Consider the following 25,830-nt stretch of genomic DNA (forward strand, 5'->3'; position numbering starts at 1 on the left):
ATAAAACCGTGGGGTTACTTTTTTTTTTTTTTTTGCTTTTTAGGGCTGCACCCACAGCATGTGAAGCTTCCCAGACTAAGGGTCCAATCGGAGATGTAGCAACTGGCCTACACCACAGTTTAGAGCTAATGCTGGATCACTGACCCACTGAGCGAGGCCAAGGATCAAACCCACATCCTCATGGATACTAGTCAGATTCGTTTCTGCAGCCCGGACAGTAGCTCACTCGGCTTCCCTTTCTTGTAGAGGAGCATTGGGGGCCTGCCGGCAGTGTGCGAATGCCTCTTGTCCCCAGCCTCACTTGTGTGCTGCCCACGTTTTGTTCACTTGCTGTTTTGTGCATGGTCCATTCTTGGTCATCAGGCTGTGATTCCCCCCATGCCTGTGGCTAAACTACCAGCTGTAGCTGCCACCCACAGGCCGGAGTGCGCACTGCGGCTCTAAGCTCCCCGTTAGCACCCTTCCAGTGCCCACGTCTGCGGGTGTGATCTGGTTGCTTCAGCTGTGACCCCTGAGTCTAGAAGGCAGCTCGCCAGGGTTCCCAAACCCCCTTAGAACCCTTTCAGCTCGCAACCCTCTCGGCAGCTAACGTGCAGTTGCCCGCGGCTATGGGTGAAGGTGAAGTACCGGCCACCTTTGGCCCGCCTCCCCGCTGGCCGAGACGATGACCTCGGCCGCGCCCGGCCCGCCCTCCGGCGGGGGCGGCCAGGACAGGTGGGCGGGGCCGGCTGAGCCGGAAGGGGCGGGGCGGTTAGGCCGCGACCCCGCTCAGTGCGGTCAAGATGGCGCTGACGGCGGTGTTGCGCCTCCCGGCGCGCGCCCTGCTCCGCCCTTGTGCGTGCCCGGGGCACGGGGGGCCGGGGCGCCGGGGGCCGGGGGCCTGGCCCGGTGGGGCGGCAGGCTGACTGGCTTCGCGCTGCCCTTCGCAGGGGCCCTGCTCCGCGGCGTGGCCCTCGGACGGACGGAGGCTGCGGCGGGCATCAGGAACGGCGCGCGGCGCTTCGGGAGCCAGCACGTCCTGGTGGAGCCGGCCGCGGCCGCAGGTAAGCGCCCGGATCGCGGCGGGATCCCGGCGGCCGAGAGACTGCTGCAGGTGCTGAGGCAGGACACGACGCGGCGGCCGCTGGCGGCGGAGCCCGCGCCACACGGGCCCGGAACCGGCATCCAGACCCAGTGAAAGCTATCGAACTTGGAAAGGCTGCGAGATAAAGCTCAGTTTTAAAGTCAGTTTCTTGGAATTCCCTCTGTGGCTCAGCGGGTTAAGAACCCGACATAGAGTCTGTGAGGATGCACGTGCGATCGCTGTCCTCGCTCAGTGGGCCAAGAGTCCAGCATTGCCACAGCAGCAGAAGCCGCAGATCCGGTTCGGATCCGCTGTGGTGCTGGCTGGCTGGATTCCACTTCTGGCCTGGGAACTTCTTATGCCACAAGTACTTCTGTAAAAAGGAAAACAGAGTTTCTGTTGAGTCCAAGTGTTAAAGGTCAATAGTCTGTTTGAGAGCCTCTCCCCAACTTCACTGAAGATAAAAAATGTTTCTGTTTTTGAAGTTTTAGGAGTTCCCGTCGTGGGAGAGTGGTTAATGAATCCGACTAGGAACCATGAGGTTGAGGGTTCAATCCCTTGCCTTGCTCAGGGGTTAAGGATCCGGCGTTGCCTTGAGCTGTGGTGTAGGTTGCAGACACGGCTTGGATCCCACGTTGCTGTGGCTGTGGCTGTGGCGTAGGCCAGCGGCTACAGCTCCAATTTACCCCTAGCCTGGGAACCTCCATATGCAGCAGAAGCAGCCCTAGAAAAGGCAGAAAGACAAAAAAGAAAAAAAAAAGGGGGAGTTCCCGTCGTGGCTCCGTGGTTAACGAATCTGACTAGGAACCATGAGGTTGCGGGTTCGGTCCCTGGCCTTGCTCAGGGGTTAAGGATCCGGTGTTGCCTTGAGATGTGGTGTAGGTTGCAGATGCGGCTCACATCCTGCGTTGCTGTGGCTCTGGTGTAGGCTGGAGACTGCAGCTCCGACTCGACCCCTAGCCCGGGAACCTCCATATGCCGCAGGAAGGAGCCCTAGAAAAGGCAAAAAGACAAAAAAATAAAGTTTTGGAGCATGTGCTCCTTCATCAGGAGCTATTAAATTGGAATGTAAACATAACAAAGTATTTTGGTATACAGTGTTTTCAGCTTTAGTAATACAGAGCCCAGCAGATACTTGGGTGTTTTGTGCGTGTGTGTTTGTCTTTTTAGGCACACACCCACGGCGGATGGAGGTCCCCAGGCTACAGGTCAAATCGGAGCTGTAGCCACTGGCCTACACTAGAGCCACAGCACCTTGGGATCCGAGCAACATCTGCGACCTACACCACAGCTCATGGCAAGGCCAGATCCTTCATCCAGTGAGCGAGGCCAGGGATCAAACCTGCGTCTTCATGGATGCTAGTCAGATTCATTTCTGCTGAGCCACTACTGGCACTCCCAGATACTTGTTTTAATTAAAGCAGGAGCCACAAGTGAAATCACTCCTACCCGGCCCCTGAGAACACCTCTTAAAAGTCTCCAAAGGGTTTGTTTGGTTGGGTTGGGTTGGGTTGGGTTGCCTTTGAAGAGGTAGAAAAGGTACTTTGGGGTTTTTGTTGTTTTTTGGGGGGGGGTTTTGGTCTTTTCAGGGCCACACCCATGGCATATGGGGTCTAATCGGAGCTGTAGCTGCCGGCCTACACCACAGCCACAGCAACACCAGATCCTTAACCCACTGAGCCAGGCCAGGAATCAAACCTGCAACCTCATGGTTCCTAGTCAGATGCGTTAACCACTGCACCATGATGGGAACTCCCTGAATTATTAACTTTCAAATGGTTAATTTCACCTTATGTGAACCTCACTTCAAAGCCAATAAAACCCATGTAGCTTCCCGTGGCCCGGCTGAGGGGGCAGGATGCTGGGGGGACCTCACTGGGCTGGGCAAGAGCTTTGTCCTCGTGGCTTTCTGACTAGGGGTCGCTGTGATGAAGCTCAGGAACCCCCCGGTGAACAGCCTCAGCCTGGAGCTGCTGACGGAGCTCGTCATCAGCCTGGAGAAGCTGGAGAACGACAAGGCCTTCCGTGGTGTCATCCTGACGTCGGTGGGTGCCCCTCAGCCCCCGGGGCCCCGCCGTCTCTGATCAGAGTCCAGACCACCCGTCCCGTGGTGCGGAGAACCCCCCGGCCTTCTGGGGATTGTCGTCCTGGCTGGGGCTCGTCGTGGGGCTCAGGGGGACCATGGCCATGGACCGGTTGTTCTCCCACAGGAGACAGCTGCTCCGCCTCAGGCCCTCCTGGTTGTGGGGCTGGCCCCCGGGGCACGTACCTCACCTCAGGACGGAGTGCCTGAGGACGGTAACATCTTTCTGGGGATCACCTGAAGGCCCCTGGACTCCACAAAGGGTAGACCCTGTGCCAACTTGGCAGCAGCTTCCTGTGCCATGCGCCCGGGCTGCCCCAGAACCGTGCTCTCCGTTCCTCTCTCTGCAGAGTCGAGTTCTCAGAGGGCGGGCGTCTTCCCTCTGAGTTCTCGAGGGGAACGTGAGCACTGTCCCCCACAAGCCAGAAAACGCTGGTGACAACAGGGCTCTTGGGTCAGGAAGAGCCCGCAGTCCCCTTTGAAGTTAGGAGGGACCTCAACCAGCACGCGTGTCCCCCAGGCTGAGTACCACGTATTAGAAACGGGGGACACTGGGCCCTGCCGCCTTTACAGGAGCAGGAAGCCAACCATCCCTGTCTCTCTCATGTTTGGAGGCACCGCTGTGGGCTTGCACCTGCTTTCTTAAACCTCAGGTTGCCCTAGGGCGGCCTAGAGGCCCAGCTGCCTCTGATGGGGAACTCTCACTGTGCCCGGGGAGGGCCCCTCAGAGGCCAGCCTCACCCACACTCCCAGCAGGTCCCATGAGGCTGGGGTTTGCAGATCCAAGCCCAGCCCCATCCCACAGAAGTGAGTGGGCTGTGTTACTGCAAGGGTGGGACCCATGTGGTGGGCGTCGATCACGAGGGGCTGGTGACAGGTAATCCCAGGGACCTGTCTGCCCCACCTCCAGCTTTTCACCCAGCGTCATTTCTGAAAATACTCCATTGAGGATATCATTTCAGGGAGTTCTTGTCATGGCTTAGCCATTAACGATCCTGACTAGGCTTCATGAGGATGTGGGTTCAATCCCCAGCCTTGCTCAGTGGGTTAAGGATCTGGCATTGCCGTGGGCTGTGGTGTAGGTCGCAGATGCTGCTTGGATTCCATGTTGCCATGACTGTGGCTGCAGCTCCGATTCGACCCCTAGCCTGGGAACCTCCATATGCCGCGGGTGCGGCCCTAAAAGGAAAAAAAAAAAGATGTCATTTCATAGCATGGCATTTTCTTTATCATGCTCTAAAAGTGATAGAACCAGGCCCTTGGGAATGAAAGAGGGGAAGAGCCATGATTGTCGGGGCCCCTAACCTGTGTTTAGGGACAGAGCAGTCATCCTTCCAAAGCCCGCGTTCTCCCCGCTGCAGCAGCGTCTCCCCAGAAACGTGTCTGTCCATGCGTTGTGTTCTGTGTTGCACACCTGCTGTGTCGGCGGCAGGACCCCCAGGGCTCAGGGGTTAGAACAGCAGGCGGGTATTCCCTCACAGTCCTGAGGCCACAGGTTCAAAGTTGGGGCGTCTGCAGGGCCGTGTACATCTAGAGCCCTTCCTCTGGGGACAGAACCGTTCCTTGTCTTATGCCAGCTTCTGGGGGCTCCTGGTGGCCGCTCCCTGTCTCACATGGCCATCTCTCCTGTGTCTGTGTGTCCAGATTTAGGATCCCTGCACTCTGGTGTGGCCTCGTCCCAACCTGGTCACTCCTGCAGACACCCTGTTTCTGAATACGGTCACGGTCGCAGGTCCTGGGGTGCGGGCTTGACCTTGTCCTTTTTGGGGACGGAGGTTGGCTGTGACGGACCTGTTGTGCAATCACAGAAGTCACGGACCAGGGCCGCCCCCCTGCCCCCAGTCCATCCGACAAAGGACTCCCAGGCTGGGATGACCGGCTTGCCCTCTCGCATCCAGAGGAGATGCCTCTGCCTTGGCCGCCCTGCAGCGCTGGCACCATGGCACTGGCCGTGCACCTGCCCAACCTCTGCGAGCAGCTGTACTGACCTGAGGGTCAATGGGTGGCGGAGGGGGGGGCAGGAGCTCGTGGCAGGACGAGGTTGAGGAGACAGGCCTGCAGGGGGCTCAGAGCAGGAGCCGCTCCGCCCACGCCCCCGCAGCCGGGGGCACCTCTGACGGGGCTGGCCCCCCACCTCCCAGGACTGCCCCAATGTCTTCTCCAGCGGCCTGGACCTGAGGGAGCTGTGCGGGAGGAACCCGGCCCGCTACGCCGAGTTCTGGAAGGCCGTGCAGGAGATGTGGTTGCGGTTCTACCTGTCCAACCTGGTGCTGGTCGCCGCCATCAACGTGAGTGGCCCGCCACCCAGAGGCCGCGCTGGCTTGCTGGGGGCCAGCCCTCGGGGTGGGGCGAGGACGTGGCCCCAGCCTCCAGAAGCCCTCAGAGAGGAAGGGGGCGGTCGGGGAGCCCCTCGGAGGATCCGAGGTGAACACACCCTTACAGACAGGTGATGAGGGGCAGGGCCTGGCCAGAGGCGTATGGGGGTGCGGGATCAGATCCACATTTGGGGACCGTCACTGTGGCCTAACCTGGGGAGGGCAGGGGTGGGGCCGAGGCCAGAGACGGGAAGACCTCGGGGTGTGCCAGCAGCTGGCAGTGACCTGCCACCTCTGTCGGGGACCGCGGGGGTGCATAAGATGAGGGCAGCGGGAGGCTAAGCTTTGAGGACCTCCTGCTGGAGACGGCGACAGGCCCTGTGGGGCTTGGCAGGAGGTGACAGCCCGGGCTAGGTACTTGTTGGGTATTTGAGGGTCTGGACAAGCCTATGAGAGCTGAGGCGCTTGCTGCTCTGCCACGCGGCTGAGAGGTGAGCTGGCTACCCTGCTGGTCCGCGACCACTGCGCCCAGTCCCCGCACAGCGGGGCTGCAGGCACCCGCCACAGGACCCTGGCTCTGGAATGCGACCACTGTGGCAGCACCAAGCAAGCCTGTGGCCTCACTTCCCCCGCAGGGAGCCTGCCCGGCTGGGGGCTGCCTCCTCTCCCTCACCTGCGACTACCGGGTCCTGGCTGACAACCCCAAGTACCTCATGGGGCTGAATGAGACCCTGCTGGGCATCGTCGCCCCCTTCTGGTAAGGCCGGGGGCTGTGCCCACCCCCACTGGGAGCCCTGAGCCCCCATTGAATGCCATCTGCTTCCAGGTTCAAAGACAGCATCATGAACACCATCGGGCACCGCGCCACGGAGCAGGCCTTGCAGCTGGGGTCACTCTTGCCACCAGCAGAGGCCCTCCGGGTGGGCATGGTGGACCAGGTGGTGCCTGAGGACCAGCTCCTGAGCACCACGCTCTCAGTGATGGCCAAGTGGCTGGCCGTTCCAGGTGAGGAGCCCAGGGAGGGGCGACCTCTGACCTCCGTGGGTACAGGAGGCAGGCAGGCCCCCACCCCTACCCTCCCCACCCTGAAGCTCCTGGTGAGACAGGAAGCCCTCAAGTAATTCACTAACGAGCTATTCACAATAGGGAGTGTCTGGGCCTCCCTGGCGGTGGCTGCACCCCCCCACCCGCCCCAGTGGCGCCTTTTCAAGCCGTCTCCCTCCCGTGTCTGTGTCTCACACCTCCCTCTCCTTTTAAGCACACCTATCACTGGATTTAGGGCCCACCCTGAATCCAAGATGACTTTGTCTTTTTTTTTGGTATTTTCTAGAGCCGCACCTGCGGCATATGAAGGTTCCCAGGCTAGGGGTCGAATTGGAGCTACAATTTGCCGGCCTACACCACAGCTCATGGCAACGCCGAATCTTTAACCCACTGAGCGAGGCCAGGGATCGAACCCACAACCTCATGGTTCCTAGTCAGATGTGTTAACGACTGCGCCACCACGGGAACTCCAACTTCGTCTTAGTTACATCAAGTAACTAAGTTACTTAGTTACAAGGACCCTTTTCCTAACAAGGCCACAACGAAGACAGCTGGGGTATGGAAGTAGGGCTGCTCACACCGGCTGCGGTAGAGACCAGGGCTGGCAGCAGCATAGTGTCTAAAGAGCCAGGGAAACTGTCATCTTCGTTGGTCACAGCCTCTGCCACAACTATGGCACTCAGTGCTGGAGGTCAAGGGCGGCCTCGGAGCACGTGCGCTACCAAGCAGGTGTGTGTTCCAATAAAACTGCTTTTCAGGGCCGCACCCACCGCATGTGGAAGTTCCCTGGCTAGGGCTTCAGTCCACAATCTCATGGGTCCTCGTCGCGTTCGTTAACCGCTGAGCCATGAAGGAACTCCCTGGGACACTAAATTCGGAGTTTCATACAGTTTTCATATCACAAAATATGACCCTTTAATTTTTTTTTTCATCTATAAAAACCAAACCAGGAGTTCCTGTTTTTGCCTCAGCAGATTAAGAACCCGACTAGTATCCATGAGGATGCAGGTTTGACTCCTGGCCTCGCTCAATGGGTAAGGACCTGGTGTTGTCATGAGCTGTGGGGTACGTCACAGACACGGCTCGGATCCCACGTGGCTGTGGCTAGGATTGGACCTCTAGCCTGGAAACTTCCATGTGCCACAGCAGCAGCCATAAAGAGAGAAAATAACATAAAACCATTCCTAGCTCTTGGGGGCAGATTTGCCACTGCCTGACCCAGGGGCTTGAATACTGCGCAGCCATTGATTAGGGTGCAAAAGAATATTTTCATGGCATGGAAAAAATGTCCCCAGCAATATACTCGAGGGAAAATAACACGTCACAAAGGCAGTTTTTACAGAGTCATCCTCTGTGCTCTTAAGAGAAACTGGCGGGCCGTAGGGAACAGCGTGTTCGTTCTAAGGTTTCTGGCAGAGCTCCTGCTGGCACTCTCTTGAAGAGGCGGGGACTGATGCCACTGTGCCACAGCCGCGTCTTCCCCCGTGGCCCTTGTTTTCTTTAGATCACGCGCGGCAGCTGACCAAGAGCATGATCCGCCAGGCCACGGCAGACCACCTGTTGAAGCAGCGCGACGCCGACATCCAGAACTTCGTCAGCTTCATCTCCAAAGATGCCATCCAAAAGTCCCTGCAGACATACTTAGAAAAGCTCAAACAAAAGAAAGGCTGAGGGCCCAGCGGCCCCTGCACCCTTCTGGGGGGCCCTGCGGTCCCAAGGAATCTAAATAAGGTACTTTGCCACGTAGAAGTAATTGCAGCTTTGTTTTTCTGATCCTCCTAGAAGACCCTGTTCCTCCCAGCTACAGCCCCAAGGCTGGTCCCCACCCGAGTGCCTTTTGTGCCTGGGGGGTGGGCAGGGGTCGCAACTGGCAAGCAGTGTCTTGATCCGGGCATCGTTAACTGGCAGGGGGTGCCTTCTGGACCCCCATGATGTCACCAGTGTCTCCTCTGCCAGAGATGAATAAAGTGCTTGGCTTTCCCATCCCCAGCTGGTGGAATACCTGATTGCTGGAGGCAGGAGGCCAGGGAGTTGTGGGCCCTGACAAGTCACCCAAAACCCCGCCAGGGGAAAGGCCTTGCGCCACGTTGGGGTGGAAGGCGTGTTCGGAGAAGTGGGGGTGACCTGGAGAGGGATGAGGGAGGCATTTCTTGCGAGACGTTTTACCTTGCTAGTGTCCTAAATCTCACGTTGGAAAGATCTAGCAAGAAAAGCTTGTCCAAACTTCTGAAATAAGGTCCTTCCCTCCCATGTAATTCAGGCCATTTCCCAAATCCTGCCAAAGATGAGCTGCTTCGAAAACCAGAAACTTCAGGGGGCCCCTGTCAGTTACCCTGTGTACCCATCTCTGCTTGCTCCCAATCCTTAGGCAGTGAGCTTGTCCGGGGCACAGGCCACTCTCCTCCCTGATGGCCCCTGCCCAGGAAGGCCTGGCTGAAGGGGCCATACCACAGTGTGCTGTCGACTTCCAGGGGTATGATCTCGGCCCAGCCTACCTGCTCACCACGGCGGGGGCTCCACATGTCCGAGGGCCCCCAACCAGCTGGGGGCAGGCGGCCAGCCTTCCTGACCTGCACACCCGTGTGCCTGGGCATCAGGCTGGAGCAGGAGCCCTGTGGTCCGGGAGGTGGGCCTTGGGCATTAACACTCCACGCACGTGAGCACGGGGGCTGCCTTCTGGAGCCAGCCTAGTGTGGAGGTGGCCAGTTCCCAGCAGGACATGGAATGGGCAGGCCGGGCTGTCCCTGTCCCCTAAGGGAACTTGGGCCAGGAACCTGCTGGGCTGCAGGACCAAGGATTGTGCCCCAAGAGGGCTGCGGCCTAAGAAAGGACATGGAGGTGTCAGCGCCAACGTGGCTGGGCTGGGCACAGTCCTCCCGTGCTGGATCGTGTTTACCGAGTGCCCAGCGCTCTGCGAGGTGTTTCTCACAACCCCCCGAGGTGGGTGGTGGCAGCACGCTTCACAAACGGGCAAAGGGCTCAGAGGGTCCCGTCATTTGTCCAGGCCAGCCGATGCCACCCTGCAGCCTCACTGGGCTTGGCTGGCTGCCCGGAAGGGCTCGATGGGGCTTGCACCGCAGGGCTCAGTGCGACTTGAGGGTCACCTCCACAGGAAAATGGTCACTGATGGCAAGGGCCTGGAGGGAGAAGGGTCCCAGCCTCAGAGGCCCTGCCAAGGAGCCCAACCTCCATCCACTCCACCCCAGAAAACTTCCCCCCAGGGGGCCCAGCGCATCTGGGGTTGGGGGGCAGGCCTGCGAGGTGGGGTGGGAGCATGGCCTTGGGCTTCCTATACTGCCATCCCGGATGTGCTGGATTTAGTCAAAAGTAAACCCCTGTGAGCCCTTTCGAGCCGAGCGCAGGGAGGGGAGCGCCAGGTGCACTGGGGCGGGGCCTGACGGACTCCAGGAAACACTGGGACCCTGCGCCCCTCTAGCCCCCGCCACCCCACACTCGCCTGACTCTGGTCCAGGCTGAATTCCTCCTGGAAGTCATGCACGGCGGCTGACTGGGGCTTCAGGCTCCTGCGCAGGTGGGAGCCACAGACCACTATGCGGTCGTAGGCGCAGTCGGAGTTGCCCACCGTGGTGTCGGCGCTGTCCGGGATGAGCCACTTGAAGACCTCGCTGCTGCGCAGGCGGATGGCCGCCCAGTCGTGCGGCCGCACGTAGCTGCAGTCGGCGTTGAAGTCGCCCAGAAACAGCAAGTCCTGCGAGGCAGTGAAGCTGAGCCTCCCGCCGCCACAGCGGGCCCCAAGGCGTGCCTTCCGGGACCCGGGGCCGTGGGGACGGGGCTTACGTCGGTGCCCCACTTGTCAATCACGTCCAGGTACACGTCGTAGAGCGCGTCGATCTCGGCCACAGCGTGGTGCGGCGCCGCGTGCAGGGGAACCAGCACCACCTCCTGGGCAGCTGCAGGAGCGGGTGGTGTCAGGGGCGGGGCCTTCGGGGGCGGGGCCTGCGGAGGGGCGGGGCCTCACCAGAGCGGGGCACCGAGAACTTCACCACGAAAGGCTCCCGGCTGAAGATGTCCTCCGGGTCCGGGTACTGGTATGTGTCCATGACCGACACCACGTCCTTCCTGGGGGCAGAGGGTGGGTGGGCACCCTGAGCGTGCCCCCTTCCTGCCCCGCCCCCGCGGCCCTCCCCTCACCTGTAGACGAACAGGTACATTTCCTTGTACTGGTCCCGACCCAGGGGCTCGCTGCTCACGAAGCTGTACTCGTGCCTGGACGCGCTGCAGAGATGCAGGCCAGGCCCAGGATCAAGGCATCGATCGGGGACCTGGGCTCGTGGCCCCGGCTCCCACCGCTGGGCCCTGCCCACCACACCTGTTAATCTGCTTCATGAGGGAGTCTACGGCGCTCAGGTCCGCATCTCGCACCTCCTGCACCAGCGCGATGTCGTAGCCAGCCAGGATCTGGGGCGGGGACGGCGGGGCAGGGCGTTACCAGCGGCAAGTCAGCCGCTTTGGAGCCCTGCTGCAACCCAGCCCGGGGACCAGGGCCTCACTTGCGCGATGATGCCTCCGCAGGCCGGGTCTGACACTTTGCTGTCCCCGAAGCTCTGGATGTTGAAAGCTCCGATGCGCAGCGCCGCGGCTCTGGCTGCCCCCAGAGCCCAGAGTGCGGCCAGCAAGGCCAGAGGCCCACCCATGGTGTGGAGCGGGCAGGCTTCGAGGGACAGACATGGGCCGTGTGAGCCCGGACCTGGAACGGGACAAACCAGCCCACCCCTCTCCATCCTGCTGCGAGGGCCCCAGGGCCAGGCAGGATCTGCCGCCCACCACAGGCTGGCACAAAGCACATCCTTCGACTGCGGCTCTTCCAGTCTCCCCAGGGGGATGCTCTCGGCTCAGGGCCATGGCCATCCTCCTACTCCCTGGGGAAACTGAGGCCCAAATACTAGGACCCAGATCCCATCCAGCCCCCCGCTCAGCACCCGCCCCACTACTCACCTGAAGGATGTGGAGAGGCTGTGTCACAGGCTCAGGATCCCGGTCCCTGGAGAGGTCTGAGGGGAGGTCCAGGCCGGGGTGTGTCTGCAGCTCCAGACTGCAGTTGGCCCAGAAGCACCTCTGGCACCCCAGCTCGGTGGGTATTTGAAGCCCTGGCCCAGGGAGGGGCTGGGCTGTGCTGTCCCGCCCCCTCCACAAAGCTGGATGAAGTAACTTTCAGCTCCCCTCCCCAGACTCCCGGGCCGGGCAGCAGGTGATGCACTGAGCCTGCTCTGCCGTCCCCAAGCCCGTCAGCAAGGGAAGGCCCTGCCAGCCAGAGCTGCGTCAGGACTGGGGAGGAGGGCCAGCCATGCCATGGTCGGCATCTGGTTCTTCTCCTGCCCCTAGAAACCAGGTCACCCGGAGCCTCCCTCCCCAAGCTGCCTCCCTCAGGGAAGCTACACACACAATCGGGAGAGACCAGCCCCGTTTGTGGCCCAGCATCTGCTGCTTCTCCTACACGCTGTTACCTCGGGGTGAAAAGCCAAGGCTCCCGGGTCTCCCAGCCTCATTCCCCGGCCCCCGGGGGGCCCCAGAGCTGGAGACCGGGGAACAAACAACCCCTCCCACGTTCCCTGGGGCCTCAGGAAGCTGGGGTCACAGCTCCTAATGGGCAGGGCAGTGGCGGGAGGCTGCCCGTCCACATGCCAATGACACCCACACACCGCCGAGGTGCCGCCAGCCCAGTCAGGAGCCCTGTGGGGTGACCAGGCACTAGAGTCTGGAGGGAGGCCTGGGCAGGCGGAGGCTGCCACGGGGGAACCTGCCAGGGCAGTGGCACCAGCCCCGAGGCTGCCCCAACACCACAAGCAGCCAGTTTTCATGTTTTATTGTAAAGCAACCAAAAACTCTGTATGTTTATACCCCCACATCCCCTCCGAACACCTCGCCCCACCTTCCCTGTACTCCGCCAGGTGGGCACAGGCCAGGGGACTCGGGGTCCTCGCCCCCCACCCTGCCCAGCCTACCAGGACCCTGCAGGCGGCCAGGCTAGACGATGACCGTCTGCACCTCGAGCTGGCCCTCCGGCGAGGCGATGACCAGCTCCCCCGCGTGCTCCAGGATCTCAATGTCCTCCGAAGAGACCATGGTCACAGTGGCCTGCTCGGAGCCGCGCGTGCCCGAGCGGGCCGTGAGCACAGTGCCCTCGCTGATGGCCGAGGCCAGCGTCATGGCCACCTGCTCCGTCAGGCTCTCGGGGGTGGCGATGGTGATGGTGTCAGCGGCGGCTGCCTCGGGGCCCAGCCCCGCCTCCTGGTCCATGGTCACGTTCTGCACGATGATCTGGTGGCCGGCGCTGGCCTGGTGCACGATTTGCTGCACCACCTTCATGATGTGGCTGTCCACCTACAGGGGCTTGCAGCTCAGCCCAGGCGTCCGGGTGAGGGGCCCGGGCTGCCCCCGCCGCCCGCCCACCCGCCCCCAGCCCCTCACCTCCGTCTGGGCGCCCTCGATGATCTCCGTGGCTTCGCTGGTCTCCGCGTCGTCTGCGGAGGCCTGGACGGAGGAGCGGAGGTCAGCCCGTCCCGCCCCCGGGCCCGGCCCGGCCCAGCGGCCCCACACCCACCTCAATGATGTACTCCTGGGTGTCGGCTACCACGGACGAGAACTCCACCAGCACGGTGTGCGGGTCCTCGGCAAGGACGGTGGCGGCGGCGGGACTCTCCTCCGACACCAGCAGCTCCTCCACCTCCAGAAGGCAGCCCCCTGCGGCGGGGAGCTCGGTCATGGCCCGGCCCCGGCCCCGGCCCCTCGGCCCTCTCACCACCACCTCCCCCGCCGACCTTTGGTGCGCAGGTGCCGGTTGAGTGTGCCGTGCTCGGCAAAGCCTCGGCCGCACTTGTAGCACTTGAAGGGCTTCTCGCCTGTGTGGTGCCGCACGTGCCGCACCAGCGAGCCCTTCTCCCGGAAGCCTCGGCTGCAGAATGGACACACGTGCGGCTTCTCCTCCAGGTGCGTCCGGAAGTGCACCTGCTGGGCATTCTGCAGAGAGACCCACCGTCAGGCTGGCATGGCCTCGGCGTCCCCAGCGCCCCCAGAGGGGCCGGGCCTGGCTGAGCAGGCGGGGGTGGAATCAGGGGCAGATCCAGCTCAGGGAGCGGGAGCCTGCGGAGGGCGTGGGGAGGCGGGGGCCAGGGGCCCACCTTGGTCTTGTAACGCTTGCCGCACTCGGGACAGGGATAGGGCCTCTCGTCCGAGTGGACACGCCGGTGGCCGCGGACGTGCGCGATGGTCTTGTAGAGCTTCCCGCAGTCCCCACAGCGGAAGCGGCGCTCGTGCACGTGCACCTCCTGGTGCTTCTTGAGCAGGTAGGCCTTGGGGAAGGCCTTGCCGCACTGCATGCACGTGAACGGCCTCGGCCCTGGGGCCACACTCCACTTCAGGCCAGGACCGCCACCCAAGGGCCCCACCCTGGCCACCCACTGCCAGCCCCCAGGTGGCCATCCACACCCTCGCCTCCCACCACCCACCTGCGTGGCCCCTTTTGTGGGCCTCCAGGGTGGCCGCCGTTGGGAAGGTCTCACTGCACTGAGGGCACGGGTGGGTCCTGGGCACAGCTGAGGCCTGGCTGGCCATCTGCTGGAAGACCACAGCACACCTCCAGCACCCACTATACCCACTCAGGCTGGGCTCTAGCAGCACCAAGGATGCCAGACGGAAGCACACCCCCCACCCTGGGAGGTTCTGTCCCTGGCCCAGGGATGGCAGTAAACTGGTCAGGGGGCAAGGTCACTGCGGAGTGATGCCACGGCACCCCGCGGGTAGCAGAGCAAGGAGGCTGGTGACGGACAAGCTAGCAGGGTGACTCCCTACCCAAAGTCAGCTGCCACCTCCCCCCACCCCCGAGAAGCACCCCAGCAGCACAGGCACCTACTGTCTCCACCTGCTCCACCTCCATCAGCGGCAGCTCTGGGGGACCATCGCCCAGGGGCTGGGGACTGGAGGCGGTGGGAGGGGCCGGCTCCAGCGCAGCCTCCTCCCCAGCCACGCGCTCAAGGACAATGCCGGAGTTCTGCATGGCCTGATGCAGCAGGTTCTCACGGCTGCCCTCCCCGGAACTGGGAAGGTCCTCGGGGCCTGGGGACTGCAGGCAGAGGCGAAGGGACGGGGGCTGGCCAGGCAGCCCCGCACACGGCTCCCTCCCACCGCACCCCACAGCCGCCCCACCGGCCCTCGCCCGCCCACCTCACCCCAGCTCACACTCCCCCACCCGCCCTGCGTCTCCCCTCCTCCTACCCCCCGCAACCAGTCAGTGCCAGGCAAGCAGGCCCAGGTCAGGGCTGTCCCGGCTGGGGCCGGTGCCCAGAACAGAGCCTGGTGCCCGAGCAAAGCCACCCCTGACCTGTCCCCACCTCCGGGGCCAGGGCTTTCATGCCCAGGGGAAGCTCTTGCATCTGGACATGGACTTCATGGATGACAGTGCCCTTGGCGTCTGTCACCAGGTGAATCACGGGTGATGTCTCCATGGGCTCGCTTGTCACCGACGATGATGTGACAGTCCCCACAGAGGAAGCACTGGACCCTTTAAGGCAGAAGCAAGAGAGGCCTTGAGAAACACCCGACCAGGGTGGCACCCAGGGAGCAGCCAGGGCTGGGCAGGGAGCCCCCGCCACACTGACCTGCGGGAGCGTCCTCTTTGCCAACAGCCACATCTTTGCTCAGGCTGAAGCGGATTTTTTCCGTGCACGGGGTGAGGGACTTGAGGTGCCGGGTCAGCGCCCCCGACTCCCGGAAGCTCTTCCCACACTTGGCGCACTTGTAGGGGCGCTCATCTGCCAAGAGGGCGCGGTCAGCCCTGGCGGGAGCGGCAAACATGCCGCAGCCGCGGGCTCCCGCCGCAGGCGGTGGGGTTCACCTGTGTGCCGTCGGTGGTGCCGGATAAGCGAGCCCTTGGTCCGGAAGGAGGCCCCACACAGTTTGCACTCGTGGTCCTTGCGGCTGCTGTGGGTGACCATGTGGGCCTTGAGGATGCTGCCCTGCGGGGGAGGCGCGGGAGGCTCAGGCGGCCCTCTGGGCAGGAGCAGGAGGGAGGCCCGGCACCCCCTGCAGCGCCCTCCGACGGCACCCCCGGCCCGGCCCGTGGCCCACGGGCCTCACCGTCTTGAAGGTCTTGTGGCACAGCGAGCACACGTAGCGGCCGTCCTTGTTCACCAGCAGCTTGACCTGGGCCTGCTCGCCCTCCCCAGGGAGCCCAGGCCCCTGATGGCGGGGGCTTCCCGGGGCCTCTGCCATCTCGCTGTCCCCCGGCTCTGCTTCAGAGGCCACAATGACCTCTTTGATGTGTCCGCTACCTGAGGAAAGGCAGAGCAGCTGAGCCTGGGTGTGCCGGCCCGGGAACGCTCCTGGGGCGCAGGGCAGCTGTGTCACCCAACCCCCAGCGCCAGCACGCAGCACCGGCTCAGCCTGGAAGGGCGGGAGGCTCTCCCCAGACTCCATGGAGCCGCCGGGGGGCTCCAGGCCTTCAGAGCAAGCTCAGCGGGGCTGCCCTTGCCTGAAACAAGAGGACGAGGTGTGCACAGGGTCCTGCCCTCTCCAAGGGGCAGAGAGCGGGCAGAGGCAGCAGACAGGCCAGCTTGCTGCAGCGGCCCACTCGCCGCCCCGGCTCCCGTTCACACAGGAGGCCATGCCTTAGGAATCGCTCACCAGCCTCAGTCTCAAGGCAGGCAGGTGAGGCACCGGCCCAGGGCAGCCCGAGGAAGGCAGCTGGGCTTCTGCACCTCACACGGGTGTGAAAGAAATCTGACAATGTGCAAAGCTAAGCTGTAAACACACTTCACAATTTCTGCACAAAAAAGTGACATGTGAGCAACAGCTGTGAAGCACTTCTTAGAAACCGTCTCCATCAGGCTGGAGGCATGTTTTGACAAAAGCCATTCTCTCAGAACAGGACGGAAGCGCCGTGACTCAGAAGCCATTAAGGGCATCTCGCGCGTGCCCACACCGCCTGCTTGAAGCTTCACCCTCCTCTGCCCAGATGTGAATTTTCAAAAGAACAGGGACTTCTGGAGCTCCCGTCGTGGCTCAGCAGTTAGCAAACCTGACGGGCATCCATGAGGACGTGGGTTCAATCCCTGGCCTCACTCAGTGGGTTAAGGATCTGGCGTTGCCGTGAGCTGTGGTGTAGGTCACAGACGCGGCTCGAATCCCGCGTGGCTGTGGCTGTGGCTGTGGCGTAGGCCGGCAGCTGTAGCTCCGATTTGACCCCTAGCCTGGGAACCTCCATGTGCCGTGGGTGTGGCCCTAAAGACACAAAAAAAGACAAACAACAACAACAAAGAACAGGGTCTCCTGCCGGGCTAGGACCTGAGTGTGAGGGTCGCACAGCAGACGGAGGGGTCAGGGGAGGGGAACGTGGCTGCCCTGAGCCAGGGCCAAACTACAAGTTTGTCTGGAAGTCCCCTGGGGTGCAGCGGGTTAAGGATCCAGCCTGGGTCGCTGCTATGGTGCAGATTCAATCCCTGGCTTAGGAATTTCTACATCCCGTGAGGGCAGCCAAAAAAGAAAAGCGAAGAAATAACAAGTTTGTTCCCAGGGAAGAGGCAGAAAGGCCTGGAGCCCCCTTGCCCCTGCCTCCCATCACCTGTGTCCCCTGGCCCGGTGAGGACTGAGAACCCAGGCCCCAGGATGCCAGCAGTTGGTGGTTTAGGGCTTTGGCCAACCCTAAGCTTCAGATCACTAAGCGGATGACACCAAGGGGACATGTGGGGCACCCAGGATGCCTGCAAAGGGGAAGCACCCAAGGATGCAAGAGAGGCAGGGGGTGCCCAGAGAGGAACCCCAGAGCAGAGGGAACAGTCCCCAGGGGCTTGGGCCTGGTGGACACTGGGTGGCGGGCAGGGCCTGCCTAGTCAGGGGGCCACCTGAACCCAGGGAACCTGTTTTCGTGAAACCAAACGCCACGCCAGGGCTGGAACAGGGCCCCACCCCCCACGTGTCAACACCCCAATCCCAGAGTATCAACAGGCAGCCGACCTTGTCCCAGGAATGCTGGGGGAAAAGGCAGCATGAAGACAGAGACGGAACAGGTGTCCTGCCACCTCCCTGAGGTGGGACCTTGGCAGAACAGTCTGCTCTGAGGCTCCCCTCCCTCAGGTCGCCTCCACCCCCGCTTCCTGCCCCAGCTGGTCCCAAGGCCAAGTTCTATCTGTTGCCCAAACCTGCTTCCTGTCCAGCGCGCCTACTCACACTTCACCAAGGCCCCTGCCCATTCCCTCCCCAAGCTCCCGTGGCATCAAGCCCAGCCCAGCCTCCCTTGGGCTGCCCTCGGAACACCCCAGCAGCACGCTCGCCTGTCTCCCATTATGAGCACAGGACCCAATCCAGAGCTGTCCACACCCCCACACGCCCTCCCCGCAAACATCAGTGAGCCAGACATCAAAGAGCCAGACTGGGCGTCTAAGCTCTTCAAAGCTGTGTGAGAATCCAGGTGGGAACCACACCCCCATGTGGGAGGGAGGGAGGGAGCATTGGGGAGGTGAAGGAGCAGATCAGGGCTGAGCAGGAGCAGCAGGCGCCGCCACGCACACCCCAGCCTGACCCTGCAGAGCCAACTGTGGGGTGGGATAAGGAACAGGGGTGGGGGGCTGGCAGAAAAGTAGGGAAGATTCCAGAAGAACCCGGGCAGAGACAGTCTGGGGAAGCAGCAGGAGAGGGCAGCCAGCCCATGATTACGCACAAAGTGAGGGCTCCCTGAGGCCCGAGTGTCCCCTAGGGCTGCCCGGGTTCTGGGCTGCCCCTTCCCTGGCAGGGCAAGGCTGGTACCCGGAGCTGGCTCCTCCTGCAGGCTGTGCCCTGGGAAAAGTGCACAGGAGGCCACGGACCCTCCCTGCCCAGGGGCTCTCAGGCATGGAGGGGCATGGGCAGCAGAGGTCCCCAGCCTCCAGCCTCGACCAGGCCGCCGGTGCCTCAGCCCTAAGAGCCGGCTTACCAACAATGTCAGGTGCGTGGCTGATGTCTGCTGCTAGAGCGGCCGCCTCTACCACGATGTGGGCCACGGTGACGGGCTCCTCTGGGCCTGCCGCCGGCTCCACCTACCAGTGTGGGCAGGAAACAGAGACATGTCTGCAGGCTCCAGCGCCTAGGTTTACATCCACGCGGGATGGCTGGGGCCAGGGTCGCTCCCCCACTACACTGAGCCTGACTCTCAGCCTGAACCCACCACTCCAGGCCCAGGGGTTCAGCCCCCGTCCTCTAATGCCTGCGGCCACCAAGGGCCCCGTGCGAAGCCCTGAGCACCCTCAGGGAAGACTCCAGCACGAAGTGACCAGAAGCTCCAGGCTAACGCTCAGTTGGCTCTGAAGAGATGAAGGTGAGCAGCTACCCCCGCCAGCCCCTGGGATGTGTGGCCAGGGGCCTACCAGGACACTTGTAGGAGGGGCAGAGACAGAGCACGGGATTGCACAGATACAACTCTGTGCCTACTGTCCTCTGGGCCACGCCCGGGGTGACCTGAGGCAAGGGGCTCCTGTGTTTGTTTTCTTTTTTGACCGTTCTGAGGCACATGGAGCTCCCGGGCCGGGCCAGGGAGAAGATCCGAGCTGCAGCTGCAACCTACGCAGTGGAACCCACTGCGCCAGGCGGGGGATCAAACAAGCATCCTGCTGCTGCAGAGACGCGCTTGGGCCCACTGTGCCACAGCAGGATCGCCCAAGGCGGGTGACTTGTCTCAGAGTCTCGCTTCCGACTCCCGGACAAGGATGATGAGCGTGCCGGCCCCCCAGGGGTGCCGTGGACCTCGGGAAGACTGTGTTCCCCCCAAGTGCACGTGCGGTGCAACAAAGCTGGCCGTTTTTACGCCATCATGATACCCCCAAGTCAGGACCAACCCTCGGGCTCCAAGAAAGGAGGAAGCCCAGGCCCCCACCAGGCAGGCTTCGGCGCGAGGCTGCTGAGAAGGCCAGCCTCCCAGGGCAGCCAGGAAACCTCAGAGCCCTGCCTGCCGGAGTCCCCCACCCCCAGCTGGAGGGTGTGACACAGGGACCCAGCTGTGCAGGTCGGCCCACCTACTGTCACCCCCGCCTGCTGCTGTCAGGTGAGCTGGGGGTGGGGTAGCACGAGGCGCGATGGCAGAGGGGTGGGGCTCACCTCCTGACCCAGCAGTGCGGCAGCGGCAGCAGGGGTGGCGGGCAGGGCCTCCTGAGGGACCCGCTGGCAGGCTTTCTGGAGCTTGTGCTGAACGAAGTCCTCCAAGGTGGTGAACTCCGCCTGGCATCGGCCGCATCTGTGCACATCGTCCTCATCTGGGGAAGCCTGCAGTCAGCGCGCCCGGGAGGGACAGCAGCCCCGGCCACATCCACCCGAGCAACAGCAGAGCCACAGGCACCGTCCCCCGGCCCAAGGGGGCTGCGAACACTCTGGGGTGCCCGGGGCACCAGCCCCACTCCTCGGGAGGGCTACAGTAGTGTCCAACTCCAGGGACAGCAGCGTCCAGCAGGGAGTGGCCCTGACCACACGCTTGGGCGGCAGGAACCCAAACCCCCTATTTCAGAGAGGAGGGGAGAGGCCCAGGCAGCAGCTGGGAAGCAGAGGGGTGCACCCAAGCTGGTCTGGGGACAGGGCAGAATCTTCAAGACTGCCAGGGCTGGCAGGTGCCCTCAGGCACCTCACTGACCATGTCTGGGTTCGTCTCTTCATCCGTGAAATGGGCCGACTCAGTGTGCATGTGCAGGCAGGAGTCGGGGGCAGGGGGTGGGCTGACGGCCACAGGACCAGCTGAGAGACCGCCCTCAACAGGCGTGGGGGAGGTGGGGCCCCCGACCCGTGACCGCCCCTTTCTCACTCTTAGTGCTTCGCCAGTTCCAAGCAGGCAGCACCTCCCTACTCCAGCAAAGACACCCAGGGTGGGACTTCCCGGAGAGCCTGCAACACCCTAGGGCCATGGCACCTGAGCCCCTCACCATCTGCGCTCACCAGCCAGGCCTGCCCCAAGCCCGAGACCCCTGGCTGCGTGCCAGGCACCTTACTGGGGACATCATTACATCCCAGAACCTTGAGGCAATGGAAATGACTACTGCCGCTCTAGAAAGACAATTTGAGATTCAAGGCCATCCAGCTGGTGAGTGTTGGGGCTAGAGCCTGAATTTGAGGGTCTACCCCCAGACACGCTGCTGTTTGCACCAAGGGATGGGGAGATAGTCCTTCTGCTTTCGGACGAGTCTGTCAGTTCCCGCTAGCTCACGTGCAGTCCCACATCAGGGGCAAACCCAAGCCTGGCGCTTAGAGGAGCCCAGCTAATGACTATTGAATTCTTGAGCAGAGGGCCAAACCACTCGCCCACAAGAGGCCACCTGACAGAGGGCGGTTCCTTCCAGATGGCTCACAGTCACAAGCCAAGCCCTGAGGTGCCAGCCCCCTCCTAACCCTCCCACCCCCTCATGGAGTCTGCCCTGGCACCAGCGCGTTGCTATTGCTATGTTCCCCACCACAGAAGGGGACAGGCCCAGCCATGGACAAGCCCAGCAGGGCACAGCCACCTCCAAAGAGACCCTTCCCGGGTAGCACTGCCCCTCCCCAAACTGGAATAAGAAAGAACAAGAAAAAATATGCTGAGAATACACATCCTGTGGGGACAGAGACCCCCACCCTAATATCACCAGCCAACCCCCTCCGGCCCGGCCCCAGTCTACAGCTCCCTGGGACAAGCTCAGAAAGTAGACAGCACAGTTCTGGCTCCAAAAGCTACCTGTGCCCTGTGAATGAGCCCTCCGTGTGTCCCCGGAACTGTTCTCAGAGATTCACATGATGCTCTTATTTGATCCTCACCCCATCCTGAGGTGGCAGAGCCCAGAAGTTAAGCGAGTAGGCAGAGGAGTCATATAATCCTGGCATCCATCCAGTCAGTCCTTGATACTTAGGAGCTGAGGGACCTGGTGACTTTCACATCTCTGAACCTCAATTTTCCTCATCCGCAAAATGGGAATGGGGATGATGATAACAACAGCAATAACAGAAGGAATGATAATAAGAGAATGAAAAAGGGCTCAATACAGTATTGCGGCAGCAGTATCCCCATTCTGGAAGGGGAAATGGAGATCCAGAGAGGTGTGTGGTTAGCTGCCGAGGATCACACAGCTAGGAAGGGGCAGGGCTGGAACAGAGCGCCCTGCAGCTTTCCACCACTGGACTCTGCTGCCTCCCACCGGGGCTAGAGAGACCCGATGCCCCGCCCTCCTGGAGCCTCCAGCCACACCCCGGCCAGGGCCCTAGAGACCTGTCAGATGCAGTGGGAGGGGGCCTGGAGGAGGGCAGGGCCCTGCCCAGACACGGAGGCGGAGAGGGGCCAGGCCGGGGGCCTGAGAACAGGGCTGGCGGGAGAGGCGGTCGCAGACATCTACACGGACAGCCCCCGTGGCTTGGACACCTGTGAGTATTCGTGGGTGGGCACCTAGGTCCAAGAGGGTGATGGGCGTCCCGCAGGAGAGGCCCGGGGCTCCGAGGAACCCGGGGGCTCGTGCAAGGCTGTGAGGGGCCCTGGGAGGACGTGAGCTCCACAAAGAACCGGGTCTGGAAAGGCCTGTCACGCCCGCAGCGCAGGCTACCCGGGCCTCCGGCAGCCGGTCTGAGCCGCCCCCACCCTGGCCGCTCCCGGGCCCGTCCGGCCCTGTTACCTTCCTCGCTAAAGGGCGCCGGGAGGCCGAGGAAGCCACTGGGCGCCAAAGCCGCCGCAGCCGCCGCTGCAACCCCGCCTTCGCCTGCTTCCCGCCCGGCTTCGGCCCGGGCTTCTGCCGTATGCGCGGCCGTCACCCGCACTGCCATCGCGCCCTCCATGTCGCAACGCGCCGCAGGAAGATGGCGGATTTACGACCGTGTCGTCATAACAACGGGCCGCGCCAAGGCCTGCGAGAGAAACAGACCGGAGGGCGATGGGGCGGGGCCCGGGTGCGTTTGATGGGCAGGCGGCGGGGGCGGGGGGCGGCGGAGGGTGTGGCCTGGAACCACAGAGGTGGGGCTAGACCCTAGGTGAGAAGAGACGGGTCGGGCCTGCTGGGAGGGGTGTGGTTACGGTGGAGCGAACTGACAGGCGGAGGGGCGGAGCCAGTGGAAGGCCCTAGGGGCGTGGCTTGGCCCGGCAGGGGCTGGGCCACCCTGACGATTGGAGCGCTGGGTTTGGGTTCCGAGAGCTTCGAGAGCCTAAGAGGGGCGAGGCGGACTGGCAGCGCCACCTGACCAGCCCTGAGCTGGTGGTGCAGCCACGGGTGCCCCGCCGGGATATGAGCTTGAGGGCCGCTGCCAGGACACCGCTCCAACTGAGACCGGTAGAGTGATGTTCGCCGCCCGTCCCCGATCCCTTCTCGGACGACAGAATCTCCCTTGAATGTTGACCCAGCGACCTCGACACAACCCCCGAGTTGGGGATGGCTCACGGGTAACTTCCCTAAGACTTTTATTCTCTTGTCTAATTAGTTGTGATAAGTACACATAGAATTTACTGTTAGTGACAGTACACAGTGTCGTGCAACTACCACCGAAATGTAGTTTGAGAAGTCATCATCATTCCAACAGAAAACCTGTACCCAGTCACTCCCCCGTCTCCCCTCCCTGCCAGCCCCTGGCAACTACTTTCTTTCTCCATGGCTTAGCCTTTTCTGGACATATCGCATAAATGGAATGACACACATGGTCTTTTGCATCGGGTTTCTTTCACTTAGCATAATGGGGTTTTTTGGTTTTCGTTTGTGTGTTTAGGGCCACACCTGAAGCATACGGAGGTTCCCAGGCCAGGGGTCGATTCCAAGCTGTAGCCACTGGCCTACACCACAGCAACACCAGATCCAAGCCACATCTGCAACCCACTGATCAAGGCCGAGGATCGAACTTGTGTCCTCATGGATACTTGACAGATTCGTTTCGGCTGAGCCACGACGGGAATTCCCAATGGTCCACATTGTAGCACGCAGCAGTACTTCATTCCTTTTTATGAATAGGCCAGTTTGGTTCCTTTTGCACATTTGAGTAGTTTCCACCTTTTCTACTATTGTGAACCGTGCTGCTGTGAATGTGTGCGTACAAGTCCCTTTTATTCTTTTTTTTTCTTTTTTTTTTCTTTTTTGGCTGCCTGGCAGGATGTGGAGTTCCCAGGACAGGGATCAGATCTGAGCCGCAGTCATGACCTAAGCCGCAGCTGCAGCAAATCCAGATCCTTAACGCACTGCATTGGGCCAGGGATGGAACCTGCCTCCCAATGCTCCCAAGGTATCACTGATCCCATTGTGCCACAGCAGGAATGCCTCCTTTTATTCTTTTTCAGGTAGTATTTAATTAGTCTTTGAAGCTAAGTGCTTTTATTTATTTTAATTATTTTTTTCTTTTTATGGCCGCACCTGTGGCCAATGGAAGTTCCTGGGCTAGGGGTCGAATGCCTCAGCACAGCAACACTGGATCCAAGCTGCATCTGGGATCTACACCACAGCTTGCAGCAATACCAGATCCTTAACCCACTAATCAAGGCCAGGGATCAAACCTCCATCCTCATGGATACTAGTCAGGTTCTTAACCTGCTGAACCACAACCAGAACTCTCTCATCCACATTTTAACGATGAAGAAACTGAGCCACAGAATTGATAGGACATTTGCTCAAGGGCAGACCAAAGATTCCAACTCAAGTCTGTCCAGAGTCATGGGCTAGAAACCCATAGGGCATGCTCTCCCAGCTCAATTATTCTCTGTGGCTCAGCTGGATTCCAGAGACTCAGGGGAATCACATGCCATTTTTACTCCAAGAAGGCCAGTCTCCAGGGGAGCCCCAGCACAGATACAATGGCCCGGGCAGGGAGTGGGCAGCTCTGCCCTGAAAGGGCACCAAGCAGGTATTTTTTCCATGTCAGGGCTGCCCAGCTGGGAAAGCGAGGACCCTTGGCCTGGCAGGAGCCGAGAAGGGTGAGGCACAGGTTACGTCGCCAGAGGTCAGGCGGGGGTAACAGTGGGGCTGCTTTCTACAGGGGGCTCATTCACCATTCCAGGGGTTTAAGCAGAGTGAGTGCTGGTCAGCGTTTCCGAAGGGTCCCTCTGACTGCTGTGTCCACAAGGAAGATCCAGGAGAGATGGGCTCTGAGAGGGACAAACCGGGAGAGGACCAGCTGGGTCGTTTTGGAGCTCGACGGTTCTGGCGGCAGCTGGGAAGACAGGGCCAGGAGAACACCCCACTTGAGGCTGCCCAAAGGATTAAGGGGAAAGCCAGCATTCGAGAGATGGCGGCAGATCCCCACAGGAACAGCGTGGGGAAGGATCCCAAAGACAGTACGGCCTAGGTGTGGGTGGGCACAAGGAGGAGCTGGCCCAGGGGAGACAGACAGCCTGCACTCTCCGGGCTCGTATGCTTTCTATTTCAGAAATCCTCTCTAAAACAATTGCATTTATCAACCATACTTCAATAAAACTTTAAAAAATGAAAGAAGGAGTTCCCGCTGTGGCTCAGCAGGTTATGAACCTGACTAGGATCCATGAAGATGCGGGTTCGATCTCTGGCCTTGCTCAAGGATCCTGCCTTGCTGTGGCTGGGGTATAAGCCAACAGTGGCTGCTTCCATTGGACTCCTAGCCTGGGAACTTCCATATGCTGCAGGTGTGGCCCTAAAAAGCAAAAAAGAAGAAGAAGTCACAGGGAGGGAGGTGTTCCTCTCCTAGGTAGTGGGTGCACCAGGCAGGAACATTGCATGCCTTTCCCTTGTTGACAATGGCCCCTGCCCACCAGATGTTCTCAGGCCAGCAGAACAGGCTGCGGGTGAACCAGCAAGGCCCTAAGTGCACTGAAGATACTGGCTTTGCCTCAGGGGGTTGGGGGGCAAAAGGATCCAGAGTGGACTTTACGTAGACTTGGGACCCAAGTGCGGAGCAGGGGGTTGTCATATTAGGAATGGGGGGCCTGGGAGTCTGGATCCCCTGGCACAGGGTATGCTCTCAGGAAACTGGGGCCACTATTGTTCTGCCCCCTGGCCCCAGTGAAAGTAATAAGGATAGGGCATTCCCTTGTGGCACAGTGGGTTAAGTATCTGGCATTGTCACTGCAGCAGCTCGGGGTGCTGCCATGGTGTGGGTTTGATCCCTGGCCCCGAAATGTCCACATGCCACAGGCATGGCCAGAAAAAAAATGCAAGTAATAAAGATAAACATACACCTACTCTATGAACTGGCAATTCCACTCCTAAGTATATACCCAGGAGAAATGAGGGCCTACACCCACAAATCTGTGTGTAGGAACAGAAATCTTCACAGGGGTGTTATTTACAATAGCTCCACACTGGAAAAAACCTAAATGTCCATCACCTGGAGAACATGGGATTATGTTCTTACAATGGAATAAAAATTTCAAATTTTGAAAAAGAAACACCGAG

The 25,830-nt window shown here is 61.1% G+C and overlaps 3 protein-coding genes and 1 long non-coding RNA gene across 9 annotated transcripts; 2 read left to right on the plus strand and 2 right to left on the minus strand.

Moving 5' to 3' along the window:
- The first annotated feature begins 754 nt into the window (after positions 1-754).
- On the plus strand, positions 755-8,494 carry ECI1 (enoyl-CoA delta isomerase 1). 2 transcript variants are annotated; one of them, XM_047780869.1, is made up of 7 exons: positions 755-834; positions 930-1,043; positions 2,981-3,108; positions 5,288-5,434; positions 6,097-6,218; positions 6,288-6,466; positions 8,010-8,494. In XM_047780869.1, exons 1-7 carry the CDS (start codon positions 783-785, stop codon positions 8,174-8,176), a joined length of 909 nt encoding a protein of 302 aa, XP_047636825.1. In that variant the 5' UTR covers positions 755-782; the 3' UTR covers positions 8,177-8,494. The 2 variants fall into 2 exon arrangements, with proteins under 2 accessions (XP_047636825.1, XP_047636826.1); XM_047780870.1 differs by lacking the exon at positions 8,010-8,494 and adding an exon at positions 7,480-7,509.
- DNASE1L2 (deoxyribonuclease 1 like 2) lies at positions 7,754-11,455 on the minus strand. Its single transcript, XM_047780868.1, has 7 exons — positions 11,017-11,455; positions 10,836-10,924; positions 10,658-10,741; positions 10,485-10,585; positions 10,304-10,416; positions 9,963-10,214; positions 7,754-9,642 (listed from the first exon to the last, which is right to left on the minus strand). The coding sequence occupies exons 1-7, from the start codon at positions 11,245-11,247 to the stop codon at positions 9,589-9,591; spliced, it is 924 nt and encodes a 307-aa protein (XP_047636824.1). The 5' UTR covers positions 11,248-11,455; the 3' UTR covers positions 7,754-9,588.
- Positions 11,456-12,314: 859 nt separating this feature from the next.
- E4F1 (E4F transcription factor 1) lies at positions 12,315-22,533 on the minus strand. Of its 4 annotated transcripts, none has more exons than XM_047780864.1 (14): positions 22,108-22,533; positions 19,586-19,740; positions 18,429-18,531; positions 15,599-15,792; positions 15,357-15,477; positions 15,121-15,273; positions 14,854-15,023; positions 14,376-14,585; positions 13,972-14,080; positions 13,645-13,862; positions 13,285-13,483; positions 13,068-13,207; positions 12,935-12,997; positions 12,315-12,847 (listed from the first exon to the last, which is right to left on the minus strand). In XM_047780864.1, exons 1-14 carry the CDS (start codon positions 22,265-22,267, stop codon positions 12,491-12,493), a joined length of 2,352 nt encoding a protein of 783 aa, XP_047636820.1. In that variant the 5' UTR covers positions 22,268-22,533; the 3' UTR covers positions 12,315-12,490. The 4 variants fall into 4 exon arrangements, with proteins under 4 accessions (XP_047636820.1, XP_047636822.1, XP_047636819.1 ...); XM_047780866.1 differs by having other exon boundaries at positions 13,972-14,077; positions 14,385-14,585; positions 22,108-22,315; XM_047780863.1 differs by having other exon boundaries at positions 14,385-14,585; positions 22,108-22,315.
- LOC125127601 (uncharacterized) lies at positions 22,277-24,891 on the plus strand. Of its 2 annotated transcripts, XR_007134997.1 has the most exons (3): positions 22,277-22,865; positions 24,326-24,377; positions 24,461-24,891. It is a non-coding gene; the product is annotated as an uncharacterized LOC125127601 (long non-coding RNA). The 2 variants fall into 2 exon arrangements; XR_007134996.1 differs by lacking the exon at positions 24,326-24,377.
- Positions 24,892-25,830: the final 939 nt, after the last annotated feature.

Source organism: Phacochoerus africanus, chromosome 5, assembly GCF_016906955.1.
Source record: "Phacochoerus africanus isolate WHEZ1 chromosome 5, ROS_Pafr_v1, whole genome shotgun sequence".
NCBI classification, from domain to species: domain Eukaryota; kingdom Metazoa; phylum Chordata; class Mammalia; order Artiodactyla; family Suidae; genus Phacochoerus; species Phacochoerus africanus.

Coding starts and splice junctions, on each gene's coding strand:
- E4F1 (XM_047780864.1), bottom strand. CDS start 22,267: ATGGAGGGCGCGATGGCAGTGCGGGTGACGGCCGCGCATACGGCAGAA. Junction 13,863..13,971: donor CCACAAAAGGGGCCACGCAG/GTGGGTGGTGGG, acceptor GTGTGGCCCCAG/GGCCGAGGCCGTTCACGTGC. Junction 12,848..12,934: donor TCGAGGGCGCCCAGACGGAG/GTGAGGGGCTGG, acceptor AAGCCCCTGTAG/GTGGACAGCCACATCATGAA.
- ECI1 (XM_047780869.1), top strand. CDS start 783: ATGGCGCTGACGGCGGTGTTGCGCCTCCCGGCGCGCGCCCTGCTCCGC. Junction 5,435..6,096: donor TGCTGGTCGCCGCCATCAAC/GTGAGTGGCCCG, acceptor CTTCCCCCGCAG/GGAGCCTGCCCGGCTGGGGG. Junction 6,219..6,287: donor GGCATCGTCGCCCCCTTCTG/GTAAGGCCGGGG, acceptor ATCTGCTTCCAG/GTTCAAAGACAGCATCATGA.
- DNASE1L2 (XM_047780868.1), bottom strand. CDS start 11,247: ATGGAGAGGGGTGGGCTGGTTTGTCCCGTTCCAGGTCCGGGCTCACAC. Junction 10,742..10,835: donor CTCATGAAGCAGATTAACAG/GTGTGGTGGGCA, acceptor GCATCTCTGCAG/CGCGTCCAGGCACGAGTACA. Junction 10,417..10,484: donor GTTCTCGGTGCCCCGCTCTG/GTGAGGCCCCGC, acceptor CCGCTCCTGCAG/CTGCCCAGGAGGTGGTGCTG.